General features: G+C 22.6%; 1 protein-coding gene across 10 annotated transcripts in view; it reads right to left on the bottom strand.

Moving 5' to 3' along the window:
- LOC114129330 (histone deacetylase 4) overlaps positions 1-27534 on the bottom strand; it is a 50972-nt gene that overhangs the window by 22353 nt on the left and 1085 nt on the right. For 5 of the 10 annotated variants that reach the window (XM_050205238.1, XM_050205237.1, XM_027994033.2 and 2 more), the window contains one exon: positions 21210-21342. In XM_050205238.1, coding sequence (XP_050061195.1) covers positions 21210-21249 — 40 coding nt within the window. In that variant the 5' untranslated portion in view covers positions 21250-21342. Of the gene's footprint in view, positions 1-881; positions 993-2934; positions 2955-18986; positions 19007-21209; positions 21343-26086; positions 26217-27534 lie in introns of those variants that run through there. The other 5 variants (XM_050205239.1, XM_050205240.1, XM_050205244.1 and 2 more) reach the window with 4 other exon arrangements.

Below are 27534 nucleotides of genomic sequence, written 5' to 3'. Positions count from 1 at the left end.
TGAAATTAATTTCTCTACGAGAAATATAAATTAAATATTATTAAAATTAGAAAATAGAAATAATATATTATATAATTTTTATAATTTATTTTATTTCTATAACATCAGTTAAGTTATCTACCTATTATTAAAGTAAGTCGTAGTGACTATAAAATACCATCTTTCTGAAAATCAAAAACATTATTTACCTGTAAGTAATTTTCTGTTTAATTTAAGTAAAATATATACATATATACAATCATTAAATATAACAACGCAAATTATAACGGTAAATGACAAATACAAATACTACACCCATTACTATTTATAATATCTACTAGACAGAGAGTGTCTATGCCCTATGATACATCATTTTCCGATGAACACACAACATAAGTATATCCACTTGAGTTCTTCACCAAAAGTTGCAATATCGAAATTTATTTATTTTTTTAATTACTAAATTGAGTTCACAACAGCAATAATGATTGAACGAACATTAATATTTAGTTATTGTAGAAGGAAATCACTTACATGAGTTATAGGTACATATAAAGTACAAATGGTATAAGCACTATAAACTATTAAATACTATTAAGTAGTATTAAATATTTGTTGAGCAGAGTTTTAATTACTGTAAAAATTCGAAAGTGACTAACGTTGTGTGGTCTGAGTTAAGATTTCGGAATGGTGGACATCAAGAACGATTTTCTTCTTTTCTTTTCAAAAAGCTAACATCCGTGAAGGCGTTATCAGAATTATTACTAACGAAAATCATTATTTTTGTATTTTCAACGGATACTATAGAGTATAGATGATGGTTGTTAGTTTTATAACTTCTTACTTATTAATTAGAATTATTAAAAATAATACATACTACTGAATTTAAATGAAAGAGGTACCTGGTATACCGACGCACGGCGGGCCAAGTATGCATCTGTGGTTATTGATTACTGATGAATGACGATGGAATATACTAATTATTTCGAGTGCATAATGAATAAATAAATAGTTATAAAATGATAGAGATTAACAATAATGAGATAACAACAGTGATATTAGTGATAAAAATTAAATAATTATTTTAAAAATTTTATTACCAAAATATAATAATATGATAATGGAATATCTTTAAGAAAATAAGATACTCCTTGTAATAATAATAATATGGCCAATAGGTAATTAATATTAATAGTAGACATATTTTTATTTTATTTATGTAAAAATTAGTAACTTTCTACAGATCTATAAATAAATGTTATTTTAAGCTAATTGACAGAAAAATTACATTATATACATATGATATTAGTAAGAAGAGATATATTGTCTATAAAAGCAATCAAAGAAAATTAACAAATACAAATAACTTGTATAATGTATAGTGTGATGAAACTTTATAATATTATCTAGAAGATATTATTGTATTAATATTGAAATAACAATTGATATCATTCGTACCTATTGTGTTTAAATTTTAAATATAATTTTATATAATATACAATATACATAATAGATAAAATAGAAATTAGTGAAGTTCAAAAATAAATTGAAGGTTTTCAGAAGTGTATTGATTTATTCAATTGTTTTCGAGTGCGGTGATATAATGTAATTGACTTTATTTTATTAAATTCCTATATCAATAATTTTATTTCCGATAGATAAGTGGGTTTACACAATTATAAAAAATATGTTGATTGGGCTGCTATGTTTATCAGAGAAAACTTAACATAAGGTATTATTAGGTACAGGTATATAATTTAATTATAGTATAAAATGTACTATTTTATTCTTGCACAGTTTATAATTTACCAAAGCAATAATAAATTAAATTATAATATGTAGTATTAACAACTAAAATACTAATAAATGTGCACATCTACTCAGAATAAACAAAGAGATAGTATCAGTTTTTATTTATCAGAATAACATTAAGTGTAAAAAATAATTTAAATTTTGTCTTTAAAAACTACTAAGGTTATCATCGATAATAATTCATTACAATATACAGTTTTTATTAATACTAAATGTTTGAGATTTAAAACACAAAAACACAAAGACGAACTTAATTTTTTTACCTTTTTCTGTTATCTCTATTTAAATTAAGCATTATTAATGAGAAAGATTAAAGTTCATATTTTATAGGAAAAATCTAAGAGTATTATTTAATTATATTACTATGTATGTATATATGTTTAAAATAAATATAATTTAATATTCGGAGAACGATGTTAGAGAAAAAAGTTCATTATTACTTATAGCGAATTTAATTTTAAACCATTTTCTTTAAACATTTAAAATAAATAATCATACTATACAACTATCAGTCTAAAAAAATATGATATTTAATAATTTTCATGATTTAAAATTCAAATATATATATATAAATGTGTGTGTGTGTGTGTGTACTATTGAACACGATAATAATATAAGCCTAAAAATAACAAATATGACATACCTAATAAATTAAACATTTTTTTTTTAAATAAACTATGAACTGATGATATTTTCTATTTATTATAATTTAATATTTTTATGTTATAGATACATAAGAATATCACGACACTCCATGTAGGTACTTATAACGTCTTGAGAAATGGCCAGGTATTGTAGTAGAGTCCAGATTACGGATTAGAGAATTTGTACTACTGTTTGGCTACATTTGGCTAAATCGATTATTATTTTTATTTTTATTATATTGTATTCATATGTAGTTTATAGTTGGGAAGATCAATACTTTGAGAGGTTTGAATTTTTTTATTCGATTTTTTCGTATTGCCGCGCAACTGGAAATTGGAATACACAGTCAAGTTAATCCAAAATACTTTATGGAATTCACTAGGTAGTTCGGAAAAAAACTAATACAAATGTAACAGTAGTAAAAAATATAAATGCTTAACAAAGATAAATATTTAAATTAGGAAATATTATTATAATGTTTGCATAATAAAATTCTACCTGAGTGCTCTAAAACCTAGACCACACCAATTCATCGATTTTTTTTTCTTTTATTGGGTCTGCAAAAAAATAAAAACAAAGTTAAACTATATTTATTTTACGTCCACTGATGACGATGACATTCCCTTGTCAAGTGCCAAAAATGAAGGTTCAAACGATAAAATGTCTATTTCAAAAAGTTACGACGAAATCGTAACCAATCACAACATCGTTGTTTTAATATTCTTACAGTTACTTTAAATGGGGTTATGAGTTACAATTTAAATTTTTAACCATGGTAATAACCGAAAAATAATAGTTGTCTTGTAATCATTAAAATATTACAAAATACAAAAATAAAAACTAATTATGGGTGTTATTTTTGAATTCTTCAAATAAGAAAGTTTAAACAAATTATTGTAAGGTAAATTTAGGTTAAAAATCATATAGGTATCCATCATTGTACAATGTACAGTTGTACATATTTATGAAGAAATCTTTGTAGAATTAGATAGATTATAAACATACATTTAGATGAATATAAAATTATAGTAGAATGATATTGGGTCTTAAATATAAAATTAATCTTAATGAAATATATTATAATACACGATAAAAACAACCAATTTAAAATAATCATTTGATAAGTCACTTTTGTTTAAAAAAAGTTAAATTAAATGTTAATAGTAACTGATTATTATTAATGATTTTTTAATATCGCGATAAACTTACTTACTGTAGTAAAATCTCAAAACCCACACACAAAACTATTTATCTGAATAATGTTTTTCTCAAACTGTCAACACAACAAATTTTTGGTTAATTTATATTAAAATTTCAGATGAAAGAAATTATAATTTAACGATTTTAACGATATTATCAATAGCAATGGCCTTGAGAATGATTCACGGAAGATTTTGATTTACATAAAGACTTAACGATACATGATACACCGTTAACAAATACAAATACTACATTTAATATTCTTATTATGACCAGTTAAGAAGAGATACTGTAGTGTTTATTATGTAAATTAGTAGACAACAAATTTGATGACGGCAGGGATAGACGCGCGGTGTACTGTTGGAGCACAAATTGACCAATTATTTTTTTCGGGGAGTTTTGAATTATCTCAAATAAATAGAAATTATCTCTGATGTTTGTGTAAGTATAATTTTAACTCTTGTCTAGTAAGATACTTGTATAATGTATATTTCATAGCCACTTAAAGAAGACGCTTAGACAATTTACCTTAATTTATATTACAACAGTCATATAATATTATGGTTGAAACTTGAAAATAAAGTTATAAATTTGAAAAAAAAAAATTATAAATTGTTTATTAAGCTTACATTTTGATATCTTATTAAAGTAATAACAGCGATTCACGAACTATTGATATTAATGAATCATAAAAAACTAGTCAAGTAAATTATAAATATTAATGTTATTAATATTAATTTGCATTATATTAGTTATATTAACATAATATATTCACTAATATTTTTTATTTTTAGAGCTTCTAAAACTAATAGTGAAGTGATATAAAATTATAAATATCTGAATTACAACGTAAATACTTTTCAGTGACGCACATTATATTATTTGTTTATATATATATACATACAGAGAGTAACAGTAAACACTTATTTAAAAATGATTTTATTTTTTTTTTATTTAAAGTTATTACAAAACAATTGTGAAACATAATATAATAATTTTATACTTTTTTAATAACACCATTCATTCTAAATCTTATATCCCAAAACAGATTATTTTTCAGATAATTTCTATATACCTAAAAAATTCAATTTTGAACAAGTAATTAATTTAAAATATTTTTAATTATGATGAGTGACCAACATTTGGCTGTGCCAAATCATTCTACCACACTTATATAATTTTCAATTGTTTACAATTAATTAACTAGTAATTACTCATTAAAAAGTCGATTTGTAATATTAAAACTTAGTAATTGTGCTATAAAATATAAAATTGTTGCGATAAGCAAAAAAAGTAATTTGTAGTTTTAAATTAATTACAATTCAGTTTTATTATAATTTATTTATTTTTATATTAATTATAAGTTATAACTGTTTGATATTATTTATAAAATATCTAACAAAATACTAATTTATTATTATTGTTTGTTTTTTTTTTACTGAATAGTTTAGATTTTATAATTTTATACTTTTTTTACGATGATTAAATTTCTTCACAAAAATAGTTTGACAAACTTACAGTTAATATTTATATTTATATTTATTCTTATAAAATTAAGATGTACATGTTTAATATAATCATTAATCGTGGACATGTTGGTGTACATGGTTCTTTAATAAATATCGCGTTACTTTTATTTGGTTCGGCAAAGTCACATATAAGATACCCGAAAACTGTTTCCAACAATTCAAATTAACAATGTCATAAATATGCATAGTCTTTGTGTACAATATAAAATAGTTTATAATACATCGTTATTTTACTAACTATTAGATATAAAAATGATTTAATTAATTATAATACATTCTTTTATATCATAACTGTAAGTAAGTGTTAAAAAACAAAACTACTTAAATAGTTAAATTAAAATTATTTACTATTTGTATTAATTATTGGTACTTGATAAAATATAATTTAAAATACTTAATAGTTAATATAGTAATATACTACCTAGGTATATGTAATAAGGGAACTTGAACTTTTATCAAATACGACATCGGATTATTTGGATTTAAGACCTAACGCGTTATTTATTTTTGAGACATAGCTTATTTTAAAAATAATGAATAACTACACCTCCACAAACCAAATAGAAAATAATATACGCATAACAAAACAGACTAAAAATATGAATAATGAATATATATTTTAAAAATTCACAGCACGAGGTAAAACAATGGCTGAGCCAACTTTATGTAACAATTATTCCAGTCTATGGAGATATTGCATAATAAATTACTATTTTGAATATATTGGAATGGCGGGTTGCCGGGTTCCAATGTATTTTAAAACAATTGTATAATACACTATTGATGTCTTGAATGGTTTCACGTGGAATACTAAGAAATACAAACGTTATTTGTATGCGTCAACTAAATTAGCATTCATTGTTTACGTTATTTGCCCAGACATATATATCGTGACTGAATCTCACACGTGGCCTTTAATGCTAAATTAAGATAACCTTTGTAAACTTAATTATTACACATTACCTATTTATGTCCTAATATTGTTAGCGCAAACAATATGAAAATAGAATATTTGACAGTGGCAGATTTATATTTAGCTAAACGTGAATAGTATTAAGCTAAAACAACATTGTTTAATTAAATTCAAAATTAATAACCACACAGGTTGTTAATAAACATAAATTCAAAGACAGAAATTTGAAGTATTCAATTATAATTTAGAATAATAATGGAAATTTTAACGAGATTTCCACTATTCAATTATATTTAAAAAAAAAACCAACTCTTGGCTAATCGTTTTTAATCCTGATTGTCAAATTACTCATATAATTTCTATGTAATTAAGATGGAGTTATGGTAAATATGAAAATGAAATAAATATTTCAAGACAGTAAATTTCGCGATTATGAATGTATTGACTATATATTATATTGAAAATGTATTTTTAAATAAAAATCAAAAATATCGCACATTTAAATTTTAAGTGCACTTAAAAAAATAGATAAAAGTTGTGATAGCTACAAAAGAGCCTTAGCGCAAAAACGACGTGCTAATATGTACTAAATCGACACTCGTTGGTGTTAATATAACTACAGATTTTTATGTATGTGTAATACAATAAAACTTATGAATTATAAATAATTTAAATTAAAAAATTACTTATCCTTTTACATTCAAAGTTATAAATAAATATCTGAATTAATCGAAAATACTATCAAGCGATATTAAACAATTAATTATGAAAATTTGGCTATTGATGGTGTACATAGGTAACTTTTATTTTTATAATTAATTACAAACTTTCTGCTATGACGCCAAATGCACAGGTGTATTTAACTGAAATTGATTTTTTTCCTATGTAAATAAATAAACTATTGAAAATAGATTTATAACTTTTTTTTTTATCTAAATAAATAATGTAATGTCTATATACAAGATATTTGAAAATATTTGATTAAATACATAATTGAAAAAAAATTAAGATAATTTCCTTATTTATAAACATGAAAATATTATGGAAGAAGAAATTCCTTTCTACACACTTATATAAAAAAAAAAATGTATATTTAATTAACAAAATACGACAAAATAGTCAATCATAATGAATAAAACAACGATTGTCAATTAATATTGTATTATATTAACAACTATAATAGTACCCCGTATGGTGAGAAAAATATATTGGCCCCTATTTAATTAGCTCTTTATATAAAAATTATTCAATATTTAAATTGTGTAACAACTATACCAACACCTGAATTCGGGCCTGGTAAATATGTGTTATAGTTTATTTTATTTTCAAAATCGGACGAAAAAAAGAAAAAAAAGGATCTTACCTTATAATGGTTTGGAATAATGGTTTTTAAATTGAGATAAGTAATACATTATATAAGATCAACAATAAATAATCGCATATAAATAGAGAGATTTAATCCGGAGCTAAGAAATTATTTCTATGAAGTACCAACTAAACTAAATAAATATCTAATTCGTAGGTAAAACTTGAAACATTGATTTCGATAGTATACTGATTCTAACTCTGGAGTAAATTAACATTAATTTTAGAAAATCCACGAGTCCTACCTGAGAAATGTAAATCCTCTCTTGATTTCTTTATACCTTATAGATTACTTAAGTAATGAGACAATTACTCCCTGTACAAGGCAGGAAAATTTGAACACTTATATTTCTTTTTAACTTCTTAGGCTGGGACTATACACGGCGTATTCCGCGTCGTTTTTCACGGCGTTTTCCGTCGAATTGAAAATGCGTTGGTTTATATCAGAGTAGCTATATATGCGACAGATGTAATACGCCGCGTTTTGGAGGACGAACGCCGAAGTAATAAAAACATGGAAATATGTACATCATCATAGAACCTTATGCCTTTTACTCATAATAATATACATATAAAACAACATCATAATATTATGTAATGCGACCATTATCCGTAGAATTAATTGAAATAAACTTCATATTTTTTTATTTTAAATATATAGCTATATTAAGCTGTCCGTACAAAAGAAACTAATAAAAAAATAATATTTAATAAATAAAAATTGTCATATCATTATGCAGTGCATTTTACCTAACCGGGGGTAAAAGGGGCTGGTGCCTACCAATCGACCATATATAAGTGTATAATACTACAGTAATATGTAGTATAATGAGTTTTTTTTTTGATAAGTTAAACACAAATGAGTATAAAATTAAGATGTACATAATTTTATAACCTATATTGTTAAAAAAGCGTATATTCTTAAACTGAGATTATTGATTTATTTTTTTAAATTTATTTATATGATTCAATATTTGGTGTATTTTTGTGCCACCCCTCCTCATTTTTAATTTTTAAATACGCCTCTGTCAGTATGATTCCATACATGTATTTTAGCTAATAGTATATATTTAAATTTTAGATGAATGAACATAAACCAATTATAAAGATCTAATAATTAAGATTATAGTAAAATTTTTGAATCTGGTGGTAAAAAGTATAAAATAGAATGTTATATTTTTATTTTTTTTGTATTCAAAATTGAATACAATTGATTCTAAAATAATAATTGTACTTGTTTTAAATGGTTTTTAACAACAACAACAAATCTGATAAAATAAGATAAACGGTAAAATTTAGAATCAACATTTGTAATAATTTATTTTAGTATAATTTTTAGATAATATTCCTAGAAGGATAGAAATATTATATTTTAACAGTATTTAAAATTTAAACAATAATTATAAAGATCTTATATGGTTTGTTCGCCCTGTATATATACAATAAGATTTTTAAATATTAATTTATCTTTTTGAAAACACATGCAAATTAAGTTCAATTTCTTAAAATATTTTAAATCATAATATGATGTTTCTACTAGGTATCTACTATATTTACCATTTATATTTAATACCATTTGGAAACCCGTATTCTTTCGTAAAAATAAAATTTAATAACAAACAATTTAAGTAAAATACAAGTGTGTATAATATATTATTATTTATTATATAGTATGCATGAATAAAAAATAAGTGATTTAGTTCTAATGCCTACCTCACGATTACAATTATGTCCATAGGTACTGGATTATGTATCATGTTTAAAAATAATTACTTATTCAGTATTGAAATTGATATTCACACTATACCTAACACTATATTACCGTACTTCTTTGTTAACCGGATATGAAAGACGGCCAAATAACATAATTTATCACGTCTATACAATCCAGAACCCACAACAGTTGTTTTAAAACATTTTATTTTAAATGAGCGGTTCATACGTTGAAACAAAAAAAATTAAAATGACATTTTATCACATTTTATCTGTAAACTATAGAAACAAGCATTTTTATTAAAAATAAAAACAAATCGTAGGAGGAAGATGAAAAACGGGTCATATCTCAGAAGTTGTTAATCACAATTTTATTTGATATTCTACTTCTAACCTTATCATAATAAATGAATGACATATAAATTCAGTAATCTGAATAAATATATGACACAATACAAAATATTTTAAAATTAACAATAATTATTTTTTAACCTGTTTACAATGATCACATGTAACTACAATAATATTATTAGATTCATAAATTTAAATAATACGAACGATATAAATAATAAATAGAAACTTAATATTGAATATTTATTAACAATAGAAAAAATATGAACAGTATTTATGTAATACACACAAAACAAAAAATCCTTACATACGAGTATTACACCCAGCTTTTAGGGTATCTTAATTCAATTTTAATTATCTTAATAAACTATTAAGTAAAATTATATTATCGAAAGATATACAGCCTCACTGTAATTATTCACAAGTATTATAAGTATTATAATAGGTAACATATAAAACTTTATGATTTCAGAAGAAAAATCTATTATGATTTGTATATTTTTTACCCAAAGTAAAAAAAAATAATATTTTCAATAAATATAAATAAATATAAATTTATTTTTATAATATAAAAAACTCACTTCTGGAAAAATAATGAATAAAAAGGATATAATATATATATTTAATAAAATGAATCTACTTAGATAAGTAGTAACCAAAGTATTATATTTAAATTACTATTACTATTAATACTGAAACTAAAATAATAAAAATAAACCACTTTATATTATAACAATATTAAGATTATTTATTTACAAGAACACTTAAAGCATAATTTAAAAAATATATATACATAATTATGTGCTTTTCAACATTCATAATATAGAATTAATGATTTAATATAATATACAAATTTATAGATTCTTCATATTAGATTTTTAATGAATCAATATTTTATGATGTTATATTATTGAACTCTAAATTGCAAGTATTATAGGAGTTGCTGTAATACAGTGGTACTGCAAGTTTATAAAACCTTATTTACGGATATGGTAATAAAATAGGCTTATTAGTTATTACTTATAAAAACATACTTTATTCATATACATTATACATATATATTATAGGTGTGAAATTGGTTCAATAGGTATTTAAATTTTAAAAATTCATTCATTTTAAAATGTATTATAGTATTATAGCTTATAATTTGCATTGAGTGATTCTTAATAGTAAACAATCATTATCTCGAAAAGTAACCTAATCTAACGTTTTTAACAATATATTTTATTACACAATTCAAAGTTATTACAAAACAACAATTTTTATACATATTTTTAAGTTTATGTTTTTAATTGAAAACATACAATAATCTATTTTGGAGTAAATTATTTCTTTTGAAGACGTTAATTTGCAGAAATTGAATTTTAAACATTTATGAACGTTAATTACTAAATTAGTATTGATAAACAGTGTTTAAACAACATTTAGCGAAATACCTCTGTGTCACTCTATTCTTCTCGTCCAAACTATAAATACTTATATAAGTAACTTATTAACAATTCGTTCGAAATTCGATTTCAATATATCAAACTATTCTATTTCAGAACACGCAATTAAAAATATATGTTATCAATCAAAAGAATAACAACAATAACAATAAAAAAATAATAAAACTTTTTAAAAATCAGCCCGTAGGTGTAATAAATTAATATAGTTTTATAAGTAATATATTATACTCGTATTATACACGAATGATATGATAGAAAATTTATCCCAATAGAGAACTTGAGAACTTGAGAACTTTGCAATTAGAATAGTAAGATAAAACTTGTAAATGTTAATGTTATATTTATACTATACAAAAGCAACTATAAAAAATAATCAAATATATAATATTTAATATAAAATAAATATATAATTAATAATATAATATATTATATACATTAATACTTAATGCGTAAATGGTAAGTGGTAAGTACTCATAAAGCTGATTCAGGATTATACTTATACAAACAAATAACTATACGATATGTTTTTTAGTTATTAATTAAAAAACTAATAATATTACCTCAGAAAGTTAATTTATTTTGAGATATTTTATTTTTTAACTACACTCAATTAAACGTATTGACAAAAAAAAGATCGGCACGATTGAGAAATAATTATTCATGATGTTTTCTAAAAAATTTTTCAAATTGCTATTAAAGTTACTAGTAAATTATTTTTACAGAAATAGAATTTTTAATTGTTTCATAATAAATAATGTAATACGTGGAGAGGCTTCACTGAGTACACAATCAATTAGAATTAATATGAAATATAAAAATCAAATAACTTTCTTATATAATTGGGGCCTAATGATAAAACCAACACACTGTAAAATGTACGCTATATTATTATTTAATTGGATACAGTGACAAACTATGGATGGAAGAAAATATAAGTTAAATAATATTATTGACTTTTAGACACAACGTGGGACTTAGATGATATTTACAGGTTTCTAATACTATAATTATGTATTAAATTTCTTTATTATAAATTAACGAAAAAAAAATGTTTTTTTTATGTTTATACTTATTAATTGATATAATAATTATTAATTACTATACTATAAATTTTATTTTTATCTTGAAAATGTAAGTACAATAAAAATATAAATCTAAATCTTCAACAAAAAATCATACAAGTCAATCAGATATTCTAAAATTTTGAGACGATATTGTGATGGAATATTGAACATACACTTAGTTTTGACTTTTGAAAAACCATTTACAAATTATATACTAAACAAATAATAGTATAATACACCTATCTATGATTTCAGATGAATGTAATTGTTTTACAATACAATATTTTATCGGTACAATAGAGTAATCTTATCTTTAACTTTTAAGTGTAGATTCTAATTAAATCTGTATACCTGTACTTATTACTTAGGGTTGAAAGAAAAAATCTCAACTTTTAAAAACAATCTTAAAATGTACGGTAAACCGAAATGCTTACACAGCCAGTTCACAAGATATTGATTAATATCATTAATATAATTTTTTTTAAGTAAAATATTATACTATATTATAAAGAATTGTATGGGTACGTAGATTTTCGGTATATTTAATACCTATTAATAATATTATGATGGATAAAATTACTTCAAATAATTAAAATTTAAAAGCATTATAATTTTTGGAGAGTATTTTATCATCTATTCAAGTGAACAAAACTCAAATTTATACTATATATTTCCATAATGATAATAATAATAACAATAATAATAACACTAACAAATACCCTAGGGTTATGATTATGTGGCAGTGGCGTGGGGCCAATCATCGGGCGGCAGCCCAATGTTCACAATTATAAATAGCGGACCAGCACAAGGTCACGTGGCTTATCTGACAAAGAAAGCTGCATCAAGCCAAATATAAACGCACCTATTTATAACTGAGTGTCTCTCTGATAATAATCCTTTATCTTTCTCTCTCACTCACTTCCCAACACGCACACGCAATCCCTTGTCTTCTTCTCGTTGTAAAAATTATTCATTTATAAAAAGAATCGTACTTTTTTTTACACAAACTCGAACGGGAGACAAAAAAAATAAACCGAGTGAAAAAAAACATATTTCATATTTATAAATGTGTTATATAGTCTATGGACAAGAGAGAAAAAAAATTTCCAATGAACTGAGTTGCAATATTATACAACACTGAAACATTATTCCATATCATTTAAAGGACTATTTTACAAAAAGTACTTAATATGTTATAAAATATTTTCCAAGACTTGAAACCTAACCTAACCTTATGTTAGTAATTAATTTATGATTTGTATATTTAAATAAATAAATATAAGATAAGAGTGGCAATAAATAATAATTATTAAATAACTAATTACTACTTTCGGGGAAGTGATAAAGCATATGAAAATATATTTATTTATGATTCAATATAAAAATTTTGAAACATTATAGTTATATTCTTATATTGTACAAAATAAATGCAATCAAAAATGTTTAATAATAGTTATGTTGAATATTTCATAATAAGTTAGTTAAATGTTTATAAAACATAATATAGCACTTCATGAATTTATTATTAAGAATTAAAAATGTTCAACTTGTTGAAGATGTATATAATAATATAAACATAATTGTATAAATAACTGAATATATATAAAATAAAAACAGATTTGAAAACTCTTAATTTCTATGACATATATCTTTATGAATGAATTTTACATGATATAAAATACAAAATATTAGTAATATAATTCATTCTCAGTGTCTTAGTAGATAGAAGTAGTATAACACAATATATCATACAAATATAATTTATTCATATAAATGGTATTTTAAAATTTTTTTAAGTAAAAATATTAATTACATTAAAAATGTGTGTTTTACCTTTTTCCTGCTATAATATTTATTGACCTTTATTATATTCAAAACTCAAATACGCAGTATGTCTACATTCACACTTCTTAGTCGTAACTCAAAAAACAATTCAGAGAATATTCATTATTGGCAAATTGTATACAGGGAACTTTACAGTAGATAGTTTGAAAATTATAATATAATATATTAACAATATGTTTTATATATGTTTAGTCTATTAAATAAAAGTTTTTCAATTTTTATAAAAAAATTCCATACATCGACTTTGATATATTATTTTAAGTTTCACATTAGAAATTCGTAAATTTATACTGCGAATTTCAAAAATCAAATTTCAAATATTATCAAAAAAATTATCTGTTCTTATAATTTCTTGTTAATTATTTTTGGCTAAAATTAATTTAAATTTTTATATTATTCAACGCAATATCATCTATGAATTCATATATAAAATATTTATGCACAAACATTATCAAGTATATTATTAGTAATTGTTTTTTCTACATAAAATTTATTGTAGACTTTAAAAATCATAGACAAAACGATAAATATTGTTGATAAAATGTTATCAAGACTTTTTTTATAAAATTACATATACTTATAAATGCGAATTCCTCAAAGCACATAGTATAATAACAATTTATTACAGGCAGGTATTCAATTGTTTACTTGTTGATCATTATTTTGATTTTTATATTTTGATTGAGATTACCAACTCTTTAGTCTAAAATCATAATAATCGACTTCAAATTTGATAGTTATTTGTTAACTTTATAAAAGAGCTTGAAAATTCGTAAGTTTATTTAAAAGTAATTGTAAAGATTTATTTTAACAAATTTATTGATTGATCACTGACATTACAACATGGAAAATATCAACATATAGAACCATTTTTTACAAGAATAAACTACCTAAACAGATTCCTTACGCATTATACGATTATTTCATGGAAAATTCAAAATATATTTTGTATTTTTATTGAATAGCCTAATAAATAATAAATGTTTTCTAATATATATCACAAAATAAAATATAAATATTTTTCTATCTATAAAATATTGTAGGTATTAGGATTTACGTTCTCGAACTCCGTGAGAGTTAAATAACAAGATAATTAACCAGTTGGTACATGAATTCCCGATAAACTGACACACTATGTCATATAAAATCAACAATTAAATTTAGAAAAGCATTGTACGATATCATTAATAAAAAAAACTAAAAATGGGAACTATAAAAATAAAATAAATTGTGTTTTGTCTCTATTCGATTTGAACATCAAAATAGCTATTATATTTTACAATACTCCTCGTGTATTCCTAATTATTAATTTTAAAGTAATAATAAATAAACAAATTCAAAACTATCTTAATGGCTTTAATGACTTCCTTACCTCACTCAGAATTTAAAATATGTTTAAAAAAATAGAAAACGGGAAGTCCTGGCATATAAACAACACTAAATCATTGGCTATTGTGATACATACCTCTGTTATACATATACAAATACAATAAAAATTCTCAGAATAAAATCATAAGTTTTTTTTATCACTTTTAGTACTTATGTTAGGTTATTAGGTTACTATTGAGAGTAGGGTAACTAATCAGTTTATGGAAAATTGATAATTGAGACTGTTTAAAGTAATAAAAATTACATATTCAAATGTCCAATAAGAAAGATATTACAACATCGTATTTAAAATTAAACAAGAGAAAAATTATTTTTAAATTGTAAGATATTTTTTAAATGTTAAAATAATTTTGTCTTCCAAATTCCAGACATTGATTATCTAAAACAAGCAATAAGCAATAAATTGTTTCTAAATTAAATGGTTCCCATTTCCACTAAGTCTTCCAACTACACTATTTGTTTTTCATTTTAATTCGAAAAACTATTTTTAAATGAATAATCATTCATACAGTGAAAAGTACTGTAAATAATAAGATGTTATCCCTGAACCCAGGTATGAAAGTATGAAAGAGTCAATATGAAAAAGAAAACTTTTAAAAGTTTAAAAAATGTAGATCTCCTTATTAAGCTACAGAATATACACCAAGAAGCGTTTAGTGTTTTAATTATAAAATAATATAATTTAATACTGATACAATGATTTAATTAAAAATGAGAGAAATTGATTATACAAAAAATTACCAACTATTTTGTAGTTAGAAATTCATAAAATAATGTCTGTTTAACCTAAAATACCTTAAATTTAATACAAGATTCTTTAAACGTTTTTCAAAATATATTAAAAAAACAAATTTTTATCGAAAAAACCAATAATTTTTTTTTAGATCATTTGAATTTAAAATTGTTACAACAACGGATTTTTACCCGTACAATAATTTTTTCCCTCCTATGTCTCAGTTGTTATTAAAAAAAAACAACCGTAGACACTTACAATTTTAACAAAATATAAATATTATAATTTTCTATACATGACAAAACTTTCAAAATATTATTATTATGTATATGTATGGGAAATGTTCAAATATTTTCAGTTATTTTTTTCTATAAATGTCAATAAAAATTATTCGCAGAACCAAAATTCTTGAAAATCAAATAAAAAATCAAACATAAGTTGTTCCTATATCTGTATACCTATTAAATACAAATATAATATATATATATACAATTTTAGATTCTGAACAAAGTGATGAATGTATTGGTTTTATAGTGATGTGTGTGTTTTTTTTTTTGTTGTCGGGTCTGTGTACAGTATAACTTGTCGAAATAATGCTTCAATTTCAAACTTTGAGGATGATTTCTGATGGCATAGTGAATATCCTTGGTACATAATAGAAGTCAAAAGTAAGAATTTCCCAACAGTTTTCAAAAAATCGATTTTTTATATGGTTGTAACTCAAAAATGAATCACTGTTAATACTTGAAAATATTACCAAATGTTTATAACTGGGTTATCTATACACATTTAAATTTTTAAAATATTTTGAGTTATAAAAAAATATTTTTTTTAGTTATTTTAAGACAATTGAAATTTTCGATTTTACGTCGTAGCAGACAAATCGCTAACGATAAAATGATTTAACTTGCACTGAACGACACTATATAATATAGTCTATCATATGTTATACTATCGTTCATATGCATAAGCTATATAGTGTTAAATAAAATTATGAGTGGGTTGTAAAAAAAAAAAAAAAACGAAAAATGGCTAAGAATAACTCAAAATGTATTAATTTTCGATTTATTTGGATACTAATATACACATAAGACTATTAAAACTATTTAAATCATTTATTGTAAAATTATAAATACAAGTTATTGGGAAAACATATTTTACTAGGTGAGTTATTTTATATACCACCGTGCTGAAAATGTGATTTTTGGGGTGGGAAAAACATTATTCCGCAGTGCTGAAAGAGTTAATGCTATTTGTAGGCATTTGAAGTATTCGTTTTTTTTTTTATATAAATATCGATACAATTTTTTTGGCTTAGTCAAAATACTTAAAAATGTAATACAAAATTTCTCATAAGTTAGTCTTTTAGTGATTCAAAAATTACATGAAAACATAGGCACACTTTTCATTTATTAGCATTTGAAGTTCAAATATTGACAAAAAATCGTCAAAATCATAAATATTTGCAAATCATTTTGTAGTTATAATTTATAAAAAAAAATGTTGTATAAGTAGCTAAGAGTTGAAAATTTAATAAAAGATTTTCCATAAGTTTATCTTACAATAATTATAAAAGAACTTAAATTTTGGGGTATTCAGGTCATTAAAACATAAACCACTTTTTATACCACCTACTGGAAAATGTATCCTAGGCGACAAATCATCTCCGTTCAAAATCGTTTTTCGTATACAATGATATCTATCATTGGATTCAAATTGAATACATCCATTAAAGTGACCTACTGTACAGCAGAACGTAAATCACTTGACCACTCTTTTATTTTTATTTTTAATTACTATTAAAATATTATAAAATAATGGAGTTTAACATTTATTTTATTGAGGACCATTAACTAATATTTTATTTATATTTGAAGTTAGACTTTAGACGAAAATCTTAAATTTATAAAAAAAAAAACTATTTTATAGTTACAAATTTATAAATATTTTTATTTTAAGATTTAAGATTTAAAGATTTTAACTTAGTTCTGAAAATGTAATACAAGATTTCTCATAAGTAATTTACACCGAACCTGAGTGACACTATAAAATCTTTAAATATATACAAGATTATTTTAAAATATTTTAAATTCAAATTTGGATAAAATTATTTAATATTTAAACGATAAATGACGATGATAATTATTTTGTTGTAATTTAAAAACATTTTTGTGGGAACTTAATACTAACGCATAATACTTTTAAACTTTACTATACTATTTATTTTAAGATATTATCTATTTATATTATGAACCTATTTTTACACTTTTACGGTATTTACAAAAATACGTTAGTGGATTTTAATTTATAAAGATTGATAAAATATGGTATAAATATATATGTTATTTTATAATGAATACAATATTTTCGGTAATTTTTTATCAACTTACTGTAATATTAAGAATAAAATAAATTACTTGAATACGATAGGTATTAAAAATACGTATTATGAAATAGGTATACTTAGTGATACAGGCTGACAGACCATCTCCGTTCAGAATCGTTTTCGTATAAAATGATATATCATTAGATTCAAATTCAACACACCTATAAATAATAGTACCTAGTCTACTCGACATCTAATGAACAACAAAGAGTAAAACCTACTTGCTCACTTTTTTGCATTATATTTTAAGCTGATTCTACAATAGGATGAAAATATTTATCGAACATGTTTGTTCGCAAAATATTTTCTGACTATCTACTTTCCTTTAAAATGTTCAAGAAGGGTATTCGTTTAACTTAAAAGAAAAATATCTCCCCTATATAGATTTTACTGCTATTATAACTATTAACAATTTAACAATGTAGACTGTAGTCATAATAAATTCACAATTAAATATATTTTGTACTAAAATGTATAAATGTATTTATTTTTTCTTATCATAAAAACCAAACGTATAGTTCTTAAAGTAACTAAAGAAACTTTATTTTAAAGATGCAAAAAAAGTTTTTCAATTTAAAAATTATCTTTCTTTTCTTTAATAATTATTGGTTTACCTCGAAAGAGAAGAAAGTACTCCGAAGTTTAGATATAATCCAATGTATTCATATTATTTTAGCACACTAGATTATCAACACTTAAATACTTAATTTACAATTTACAAATATAACTTAATATTATCATTAACCATACTGTAAACTGATTAATTATATTTAAAAAAAAAACGACCAAGTGACGTTGGAGTTTTAAACTCGTGGTGGCGACGATGTCCGGGAGAAGGCATACCGCATGGCACGCAACACAGAAATAGAATCTGGTGGACGAGAACGCGATAAATTTATTATAGTAAATTTTGGGGTCAACACTTTGCTTTATTTAAAGATCGCCAACATTATATACACCGTGTTGATAATAATTGAATAACTATAGGATACTATTATAATGTTAAGTGCATTGTCAAATATTTATACATTTTCAATCGTTCGTAAAGTTAAAATAAGTTATTTAGGTAAGATATAATTTTAAATTATGGTAATTATATAAATCATTGTTTAATAATACATTAAAAATTTTAATTTTACAAAACATACACTAATATTACTATTCCAAAAATATAATCTAAGAATACATTCTAGCTCCCTAAACCAAGATAATTGATACTTTAAATAGTAAGCACATTTTTCATTAAGTTTAACAGTTAATATGAATTGTCAATATTGATTTAATGTTTTATTTCCATTCTTATCTAAATCCTACTTATAACTTAACACTGTTTGTTATCAAATGAATTTGTTAATTAGTTAATATTTTGTTTATTTATCGCTAAATGCTTTACAGTAACAATACTTGAAAATTAAAATATCATTAGATGGTAAAAAATAAAATATTTCTTGTTTTCCATTAAAAATTGATGTACTAAATACTAAATATAATATATGGGATGATAGGAAATATAAAATAGATATTTATATCACTAATAAGTAAATGTCAATCTTTTAAGTCAACATGATTCGTCATTCAATGATATGGTAACCCAATAGTATTCGATTTTTATAGTTATAAATTATTATGTATCTAATAAAAAAAAAAAAAAAAAAAAAAATAATACAATATACAACTCGTTTTAAGAATCCATAATATAATTTATTTTAATTTTTTATTTATCAAATCGATAAGCTTTTCAAATAAGTGACGGATCCCTTACATCTACATTGTCATTAGGTATATTAAAATTTAGTACTAAACCTACAGTCTATACTCTATACATTTATACATTTTTAAGAAATACCAGCATGAAATGAATGTTATCAATTGCTTTATAAATAAAATAATGACAAAAATAACAGTTCTTAACTACGTATACCGAATGGCGAATAGACGTTTAATTAGATACTAAATGATGAATTTGTATGTCCAAATATCCAACTTTTATTTTATAAAAGTTAACGCCAAAAATATTGAAGTTAAGAAAATAAAATAAATTAATCAATATTTAATGTCCCTCAAAATCCTATGCTACATACCTACATATTATTATTTGAACTCTTCACGTGTATTAATTAGGTATAAATACTAAAAGAGTTTTTAAAAAATCTAAAAACGGTAAAATATACTGACACAAATTTTCTATTTATAGTTTAGTATTTCCAATTAAGAACGAACTCGTAGGAAAACCTTAATTCGGCGAATTCCAATCATGACATAATTAATTGTTTTCTTCGCCATAAATTAAAAATGAATAATTTAATCCAAAATTATTCTAGTACACGTGAGTTAACATGGTAAAACCATATATTTTAATTTTGGTTTTTGATAGTTTTATTTAAATACGAATAGTTAATATTATATCAAGTAGATGTTTTTTATTTTATTACAATTAAATACATAATTAAGAAAATCCCTAGTTTAAGCAATCTTACACATTTTCATTTGTAATTATTAAAACGCCGGACAACACAACACTTAAAATAGACATATATTTTTGTACGTTTAAAAATTATTAATATAATATTGTATTAATAATATTAGCCACCATTATATTCAACCACAAATAGTCTAGTGAATAGTGATGTCATCTTTATTCAAAGCTCGACGAACCCACATATTAATAGTTTTCGTTTGTATTCATATAAGTAAAAAATAAAATAATGAAATAATATTTATTCAGATAATTAAGTTAAATAAATCATGAACACAATTAGTGTAAAATTGTATTATTTTTATACCATTTAATATTAAAAATGTACTATAACTTTATTTAAATTATAAGCATCACCAACCTGTTATCTTACTGTTTGATTCAGAATGATCAGCAGACATATTTCAATAAAAAAAATCGGCTACAGCCTTCATAAAATGAGCGTTACATCTGTGGTATCTTGTCAATGAATTTGTATTGGGCGACCCATGTTCCTGAAAGAATAAAACCAAGAAGTTAAAACAATCATTAAAATGTATAAATCAGAACATTATTTGCATCACATCGGAAATTTTTTTTTTATACATATATTTTATTCATTTTATAAAATCGTACTTAAATCTTCTTAAAGTTTAATCTGAGTTTTCTATGACACCCAAAAAATTCAAAGCTACTACAAAAAAATAAATATTTTTGTTTTTATTTTTGATAAGTAACACAATAAACTCTTAATTTTTATCCAGGGCACACACAGTTCTAGTAAAACAAAAAGTAATTTATTATATTATTACGGGTATGATATATGAAGATAAGAAATCGATATGTAGCGTCCTCTAAATTAAAAATAATTATTCTGATAATGGTTAAATTGCGTTCTACTTTAATCATATTCATTAAATCGTTTACAATAAATGATTACATTTTTGTACTAAAACAAAATTGAAGTAAACAAAATTACGAAGAAACAAAATACAACTATACTTTCATAATAGTTAAAGAATAAACTATTATATTATTTTAAATTCGAAAACAATAGTGAATCAACTGTATGAATTTAAACAGTAAAATATTTGCAGAAATTCATATTATGCTTATAAAAATAATAACCAAAATGATTATTTTTTTAAAAATAATAAATAAAATTGATATAATATTTTATATTTTAAAATGTAATTAAAAAATTGTAAAGCTAAAAATCAGCTAAATTCTAAAATAAAAATAAAAAATCATTAAAAACTGATGATGAACAAAATAAATTTTCCACATTTTTAAAAGTAATTGAAAAGTTCTAAAACATAATATGTTTTAAATATACTGTTATGTCTGACTTTAAATATTATACACCTTATTATATTTTTAGAATACTCGTTGTATCTATAAAAATGTATCTATGATAATAAGAATAAAACCAATAATAAAATCCATAAATTAATCATAAACCAACCCGATAGAATTTATTACAACTTGTTATCTTGTATACCCAACTATAGTAAAAATTCAATAACAAATTATTTTTAAAAAAGGGATGTTGAATTTACTTTTTAATTAGAAGTTTCCTAACTATAATTTAACAAATATTTATGTACAAAGTAAATTATTACAATTCTTCAGATTTAGTGATCAAATAACATTATGTTAATAAAGTACATATAAAACGTTTGTATTTTGCTACCGCACACACAATTTTCCCTTTATAATTTACGAGTATTTCCTATATAAATACCCAAAAAAAATTCTACGTATAAATGTAATAAATAATATTGACTTATTTTAGTATTTTTTTGTTTAATAATATTACGGTTGTTATTTCAACTGCCGAGCACAACTAAAATTTGCCCAGCCGAAGGTTAATAACGGGAAAATCAGGCTTGTTAATTTATTAAGATGGACGACAAACAATAGACATATTAATATACCATTTCAGTTCTAATACCTGTAAATATGATAGGACTAAGTTGTCTACAGTCTTTTTCTAACAGTTGTCCTCAAATGTCTCTACGTTCAATCCATATCTTAATGCGTCACACGCTCAAACCCGCATATTATATAATATATATTATTATCGTCTCAGTGTTAATAAAATAATGTACAACATGGTAAATTTGCTATCTAAGTTTATATCGTTAGCTTTATAATTAGAATGAATTGATCTATCATTACACATTTAGTAAAAACGTTAGATATTCTATGTTAAACACAGATTTTAAATTTTAAGCGAGTTATGAACATTTTTAAGCCATAATATACTTTGTTACTCAAAAACTATTAGTCAATACTTAAAAACTGAAAAATCGTAAAAAAAAAACTACGTACAAACACAAATAGTATTGGACAACACATACATGGGTGTGAAGTTCCCAATATTACTCTATATACCAATGAATTTCATCCTAAATTTAAAATAAGTTAGATAAAAATTTGATTACTATTTTGAATAAAATATATTTATTTAAATCCATTAATTTTAAAACTTTAAATTATTTAATAAATATATCTCAATTTTGAATATATAAGCGCATGTATAAATATTCATAGTTTTTAGGGCATTTAAATCACAGCCCTGATAACTAAAATGATAAATAATACTATATGAACATCAGTGGCGTGTCCAAGAACTTTCAATGGAGGGGGGATATATTATGTTATAAGTAATAATATAATTATTATTATATTAATTTAATGTATATTAATTAATATTATACAAGTAATATCGTCTTACATTATCATAACCAAAATATAATTTAAAAACTTTTAAAATATTTAACTCATAGAAATGTTTTGCAGTAATATACAATATACATATTACATAGGTATACAATATTTAATTTAGTGTAAATAATACTATACAATTGTATATTGTAAAAAGCATACTAAAATGTTATAGGTGAACAAGTGTGCATCATGATGGTTATTACTAAAATGACACAAGTGTACAAGACAAGTGTAGTAACTTGAACACAGTTCTTAGATCAAATTCTATAAAGAAAGATAACACATGTAAGTTGTCAGAGCAGATTTTATGCTTTAGCTAACTGAATGAATTATATACCAAACGAATAGCCAACTCAATATTTATTTATGAGTTAAATTTACACAGTAAAAATTGAATACCAAAATGTATATGATTATTTAAATTCAAGTTTTAGTTAATTGTACATACTATGAAATTATTTTGTTTATTTACTTAAAGGTTTTTATAGGTTTTTAAATTTAAAAAATTATTTTAACCTCAGAAATCCAAGATGGAACATAAGTTATTCATGATATAATTTATATTTAACTAACAAAAAACTCATGTAATTACAACTTAATAAAATAATAACCCATATTTGGAAGACTAATTTGCAAGTCCCTTTTTATTTCAAATTTTACTTAAATAATATTTGTATATTTTACACAGACAATAAATAAGTAAATAGTTGTAAATAAATTAATAAATAAAGATAAGTATTATACAATATGGAAAAACTCTAAAAATTACATTGATCATATTAAGCATGGTTATTTTAACATTTGTATATAATAGCTACATTTGTGGCTAAGATTAATGATTTCAAGTTTTAACAAAATAATACACATAATGCAAAGGTATCGAACCTTTTGTGAAGACTGAGCCACATCATATGAGTAGAATGTTGTGAGTCACATACATTTTAATTATTTATTTATTTGGTGTATAAATTAAATTCATTCAGTTTTTTATCATAATATTATATTCAATTAGAAAAAATTTTTTTTATAATATATACAAATAATTGATGATTTTAAAATTTAAGTGAAGGCCACATTAAAAACTACCGTGGGCAAAAAATTGAACAGTGAATACCTATATATTATAATATTATAGGTATACCATTAGATCATCCAAACTTTGCATTCCAAAAATGATGAGATTAGTTTAAAGTTTTGTTATAATATCTATAAAATTTTGAAAATAACAAATGGCTGTGTATTATCAATAAATATAAATCTGCGACACTATTAATTGAAAACATATTTATTTTCAGTTTTTCAAAATTGTATGAATAAAATAATTTAGGTTTGCATGTTATAAAATAAAAAAAAATATATTCGACGAATTAAGATAAAAATACCAATTATTTACATGGGTATTACTAAGTATTATAATAGTTCAGTTACACACAAAAAATAAAGTAAAGGGATTTATCATAATCACAGAACAATATTAGTTACAATAAGACAAAAACGTTCTCATAGGTTTATAGATTTTATAGACTTTAAGAGAAGGTTAGAACTCTTAAATATTAAATTGTACTATTGTAATACAACAAATAAAATACTTTATTGTATTTTACTTAAAATGGAAGGAACAATTATTATAATTTGTACATTTTGTATCATAATGTAAAAGTAATTTATAATTGTTTTATATATATATCTTTTAATAACTATAAACAGTGGTTTTGGTTTTATTACATAAATATATATTTATATTAACTGGTAAACTTGTATATTTTGTTTTTAAATTAAAAATAAAATAATTTCTTAGGCATTTTTATGTGATTTAATAGATCTTGTATTTACTATAAAATAAAACAATTTAAATAAAGATTGAATGCATGATATTTTTTTGTATTTAAAACAACTTTTTTCAGAAGTAGTTTAAGAAGGGAAAATGGAATGTTGTCCTCCCAGTTTTCTAACAAAAAAAAAAAAAGATTTAGGTGTAACTGCTATTTCATATGTTTAACATTAATTTGTTTAACAATGTAATATTTTAACATATAAATTAAATATAATCCACAATTCTCTTCAATTACTTTACCCAGTTTTATCGAATTCACTTAAACCTAATCCTTAATTGCTTTTTTTATATATTTTATTTAATTTTTAAATAAACATTTGAACATTACATTAAAAATGTCCATAAGTAATCTTAATGTATTTACATTAATAGTTCTATAATTTCTTATATCAACTTTGGTTTGATTATAAAATTAATGAGTATAGTTTTATTTTCATAGTAATATTATTAAGTCAGATCAAGGGAAGGTTTAAATAGACAAAAAGAAACTTGTTTGTTATTGCCCCATTAGCTAAATAAAAGTTTCAATATTTCTTGGTTGTAATAATAATGGAAAAATTACATAATTTTATTAAATAAAATATATATAATTATTGTTAATAAATAAAAAGAAATATAATAAATGTTTAAGTATTTGATTATAATGGAGGCTAGAATTCTGATATATTTAAATAGTTTCAAATGCATCTTGCCCATTAAGTCCTGTTCTCCATAGGAATCCTGTCAAATATGAATCCAGATAATTTCTATTGGGTCCATGATGTTCTTTATTGTCCCATTTAGCAGAACCCCGCAACCTCTTCATGTTTTGAGTATGTGCCCCTGTGTCCAGACCAACAAAATCAGGAGTTTGGTTAACTGTATTATGATACAATTTAGCTTGATATATATATTGTTGTAAGCTTCCTACAATCTGCTAAAATTATATATTTTGGTTTTATTTATTGTATGATAGGTAAATGATATATTTTTTAAAATACAAAAATGTTTTTTCTAATAAATCTGGAACAGGATGGCAGGGCGTTAAATTTATTATGATGAGGTAGCGGGGCCAATAATAAATTAAAATAAGTACCAAAAAAATAAAGAAATATATAGGGCATAGGTATTCTAATAATTAATAGAATAAATATAAGAATGCATAAAACAAACATTTATCAATGCATGTTGAACCGATAAAACTATTTAATATACAATACAATACAACATATAGGTAGATTGTAATATTGTATATTTATAATAATAAAAATATTTATTTTATAGTGATGGTAATAATAATGTAAATAATTCAAGATTAATAATGTTAATAAGAATAACTCAAAAATAATATGGGTAAATTAATAAAAAATAAATACACTAAAAATTATTTGAATATAAAAGTAGTCTCATTCCAAAACTCTCTGAACTTTATTTGATACGACTTACAATAAAATATATCTTTTAAATGATAATGGAGCAATAGAAAATAGTTAAATTTAATACAAATCAAGTAGTTAAAATAAAGGTACTATAGAAATTACGATTTTAGATAATTTCCTAAATCCAATCCTATATCCCAATAAAAATGTAATTTTTTATTTATGATACATCATGAGTAACATAACGTCTATATTAACTTAATCGTAATTAATTTCAAAAAAGGCTTAAAAATACCTTAAAAAAATAATTGAATCAAATTAAATCATGATCATAGACACACTAGGGTGGAGCTGGAGACTTAGCACTCCTGATTATATCTACTTCTACTTCCTCCAAAACTTACTCATGAGTTAAATTCTGTTTTTAACTATTAATTCATATTAATTAACTATAAAAATTTATATTATTAACTAATAATACATACAAATATATAATAAAATTGTTAATAAATTATTAGATAATAACAATAATATATTGATTTGTTGGTTTAAGAAGGTGTGGGATTTTTTTTTCTGTTAAAAGATAAAAGGGATTAAGCACCTGTTGGCTGTCAATACAATACTATATTTGTGACTGTGTTTCACCTAAACCTAGTTTTCTATCTGATTAGAGTAAAATATAAAAAATGTTGTCTACAGTTAAATAAAAACAAAAATATTCAATAGAAAATGAGAATTTATTTTGAAAAGCTCATATTGTTTACTTATGTATAATATAGTAA

Source organism: Aphis gossypii, chromosome X (genome assembly GCF_020184175.1).
Source record: "Aphis gossypii isolate Hap1 chromosome X, ASM2018417v2, whole genome shotgun sequence".
NCBI classification, from domain to species: Eukaryota; Metazoa; Arthropoda; class Insecta; order Hemiptera; family Aphididae; genus Aphis; species Aphis gossypii.
This window is presented reverse-complemented; position numbering and strand designations above follow the sequence as displayed.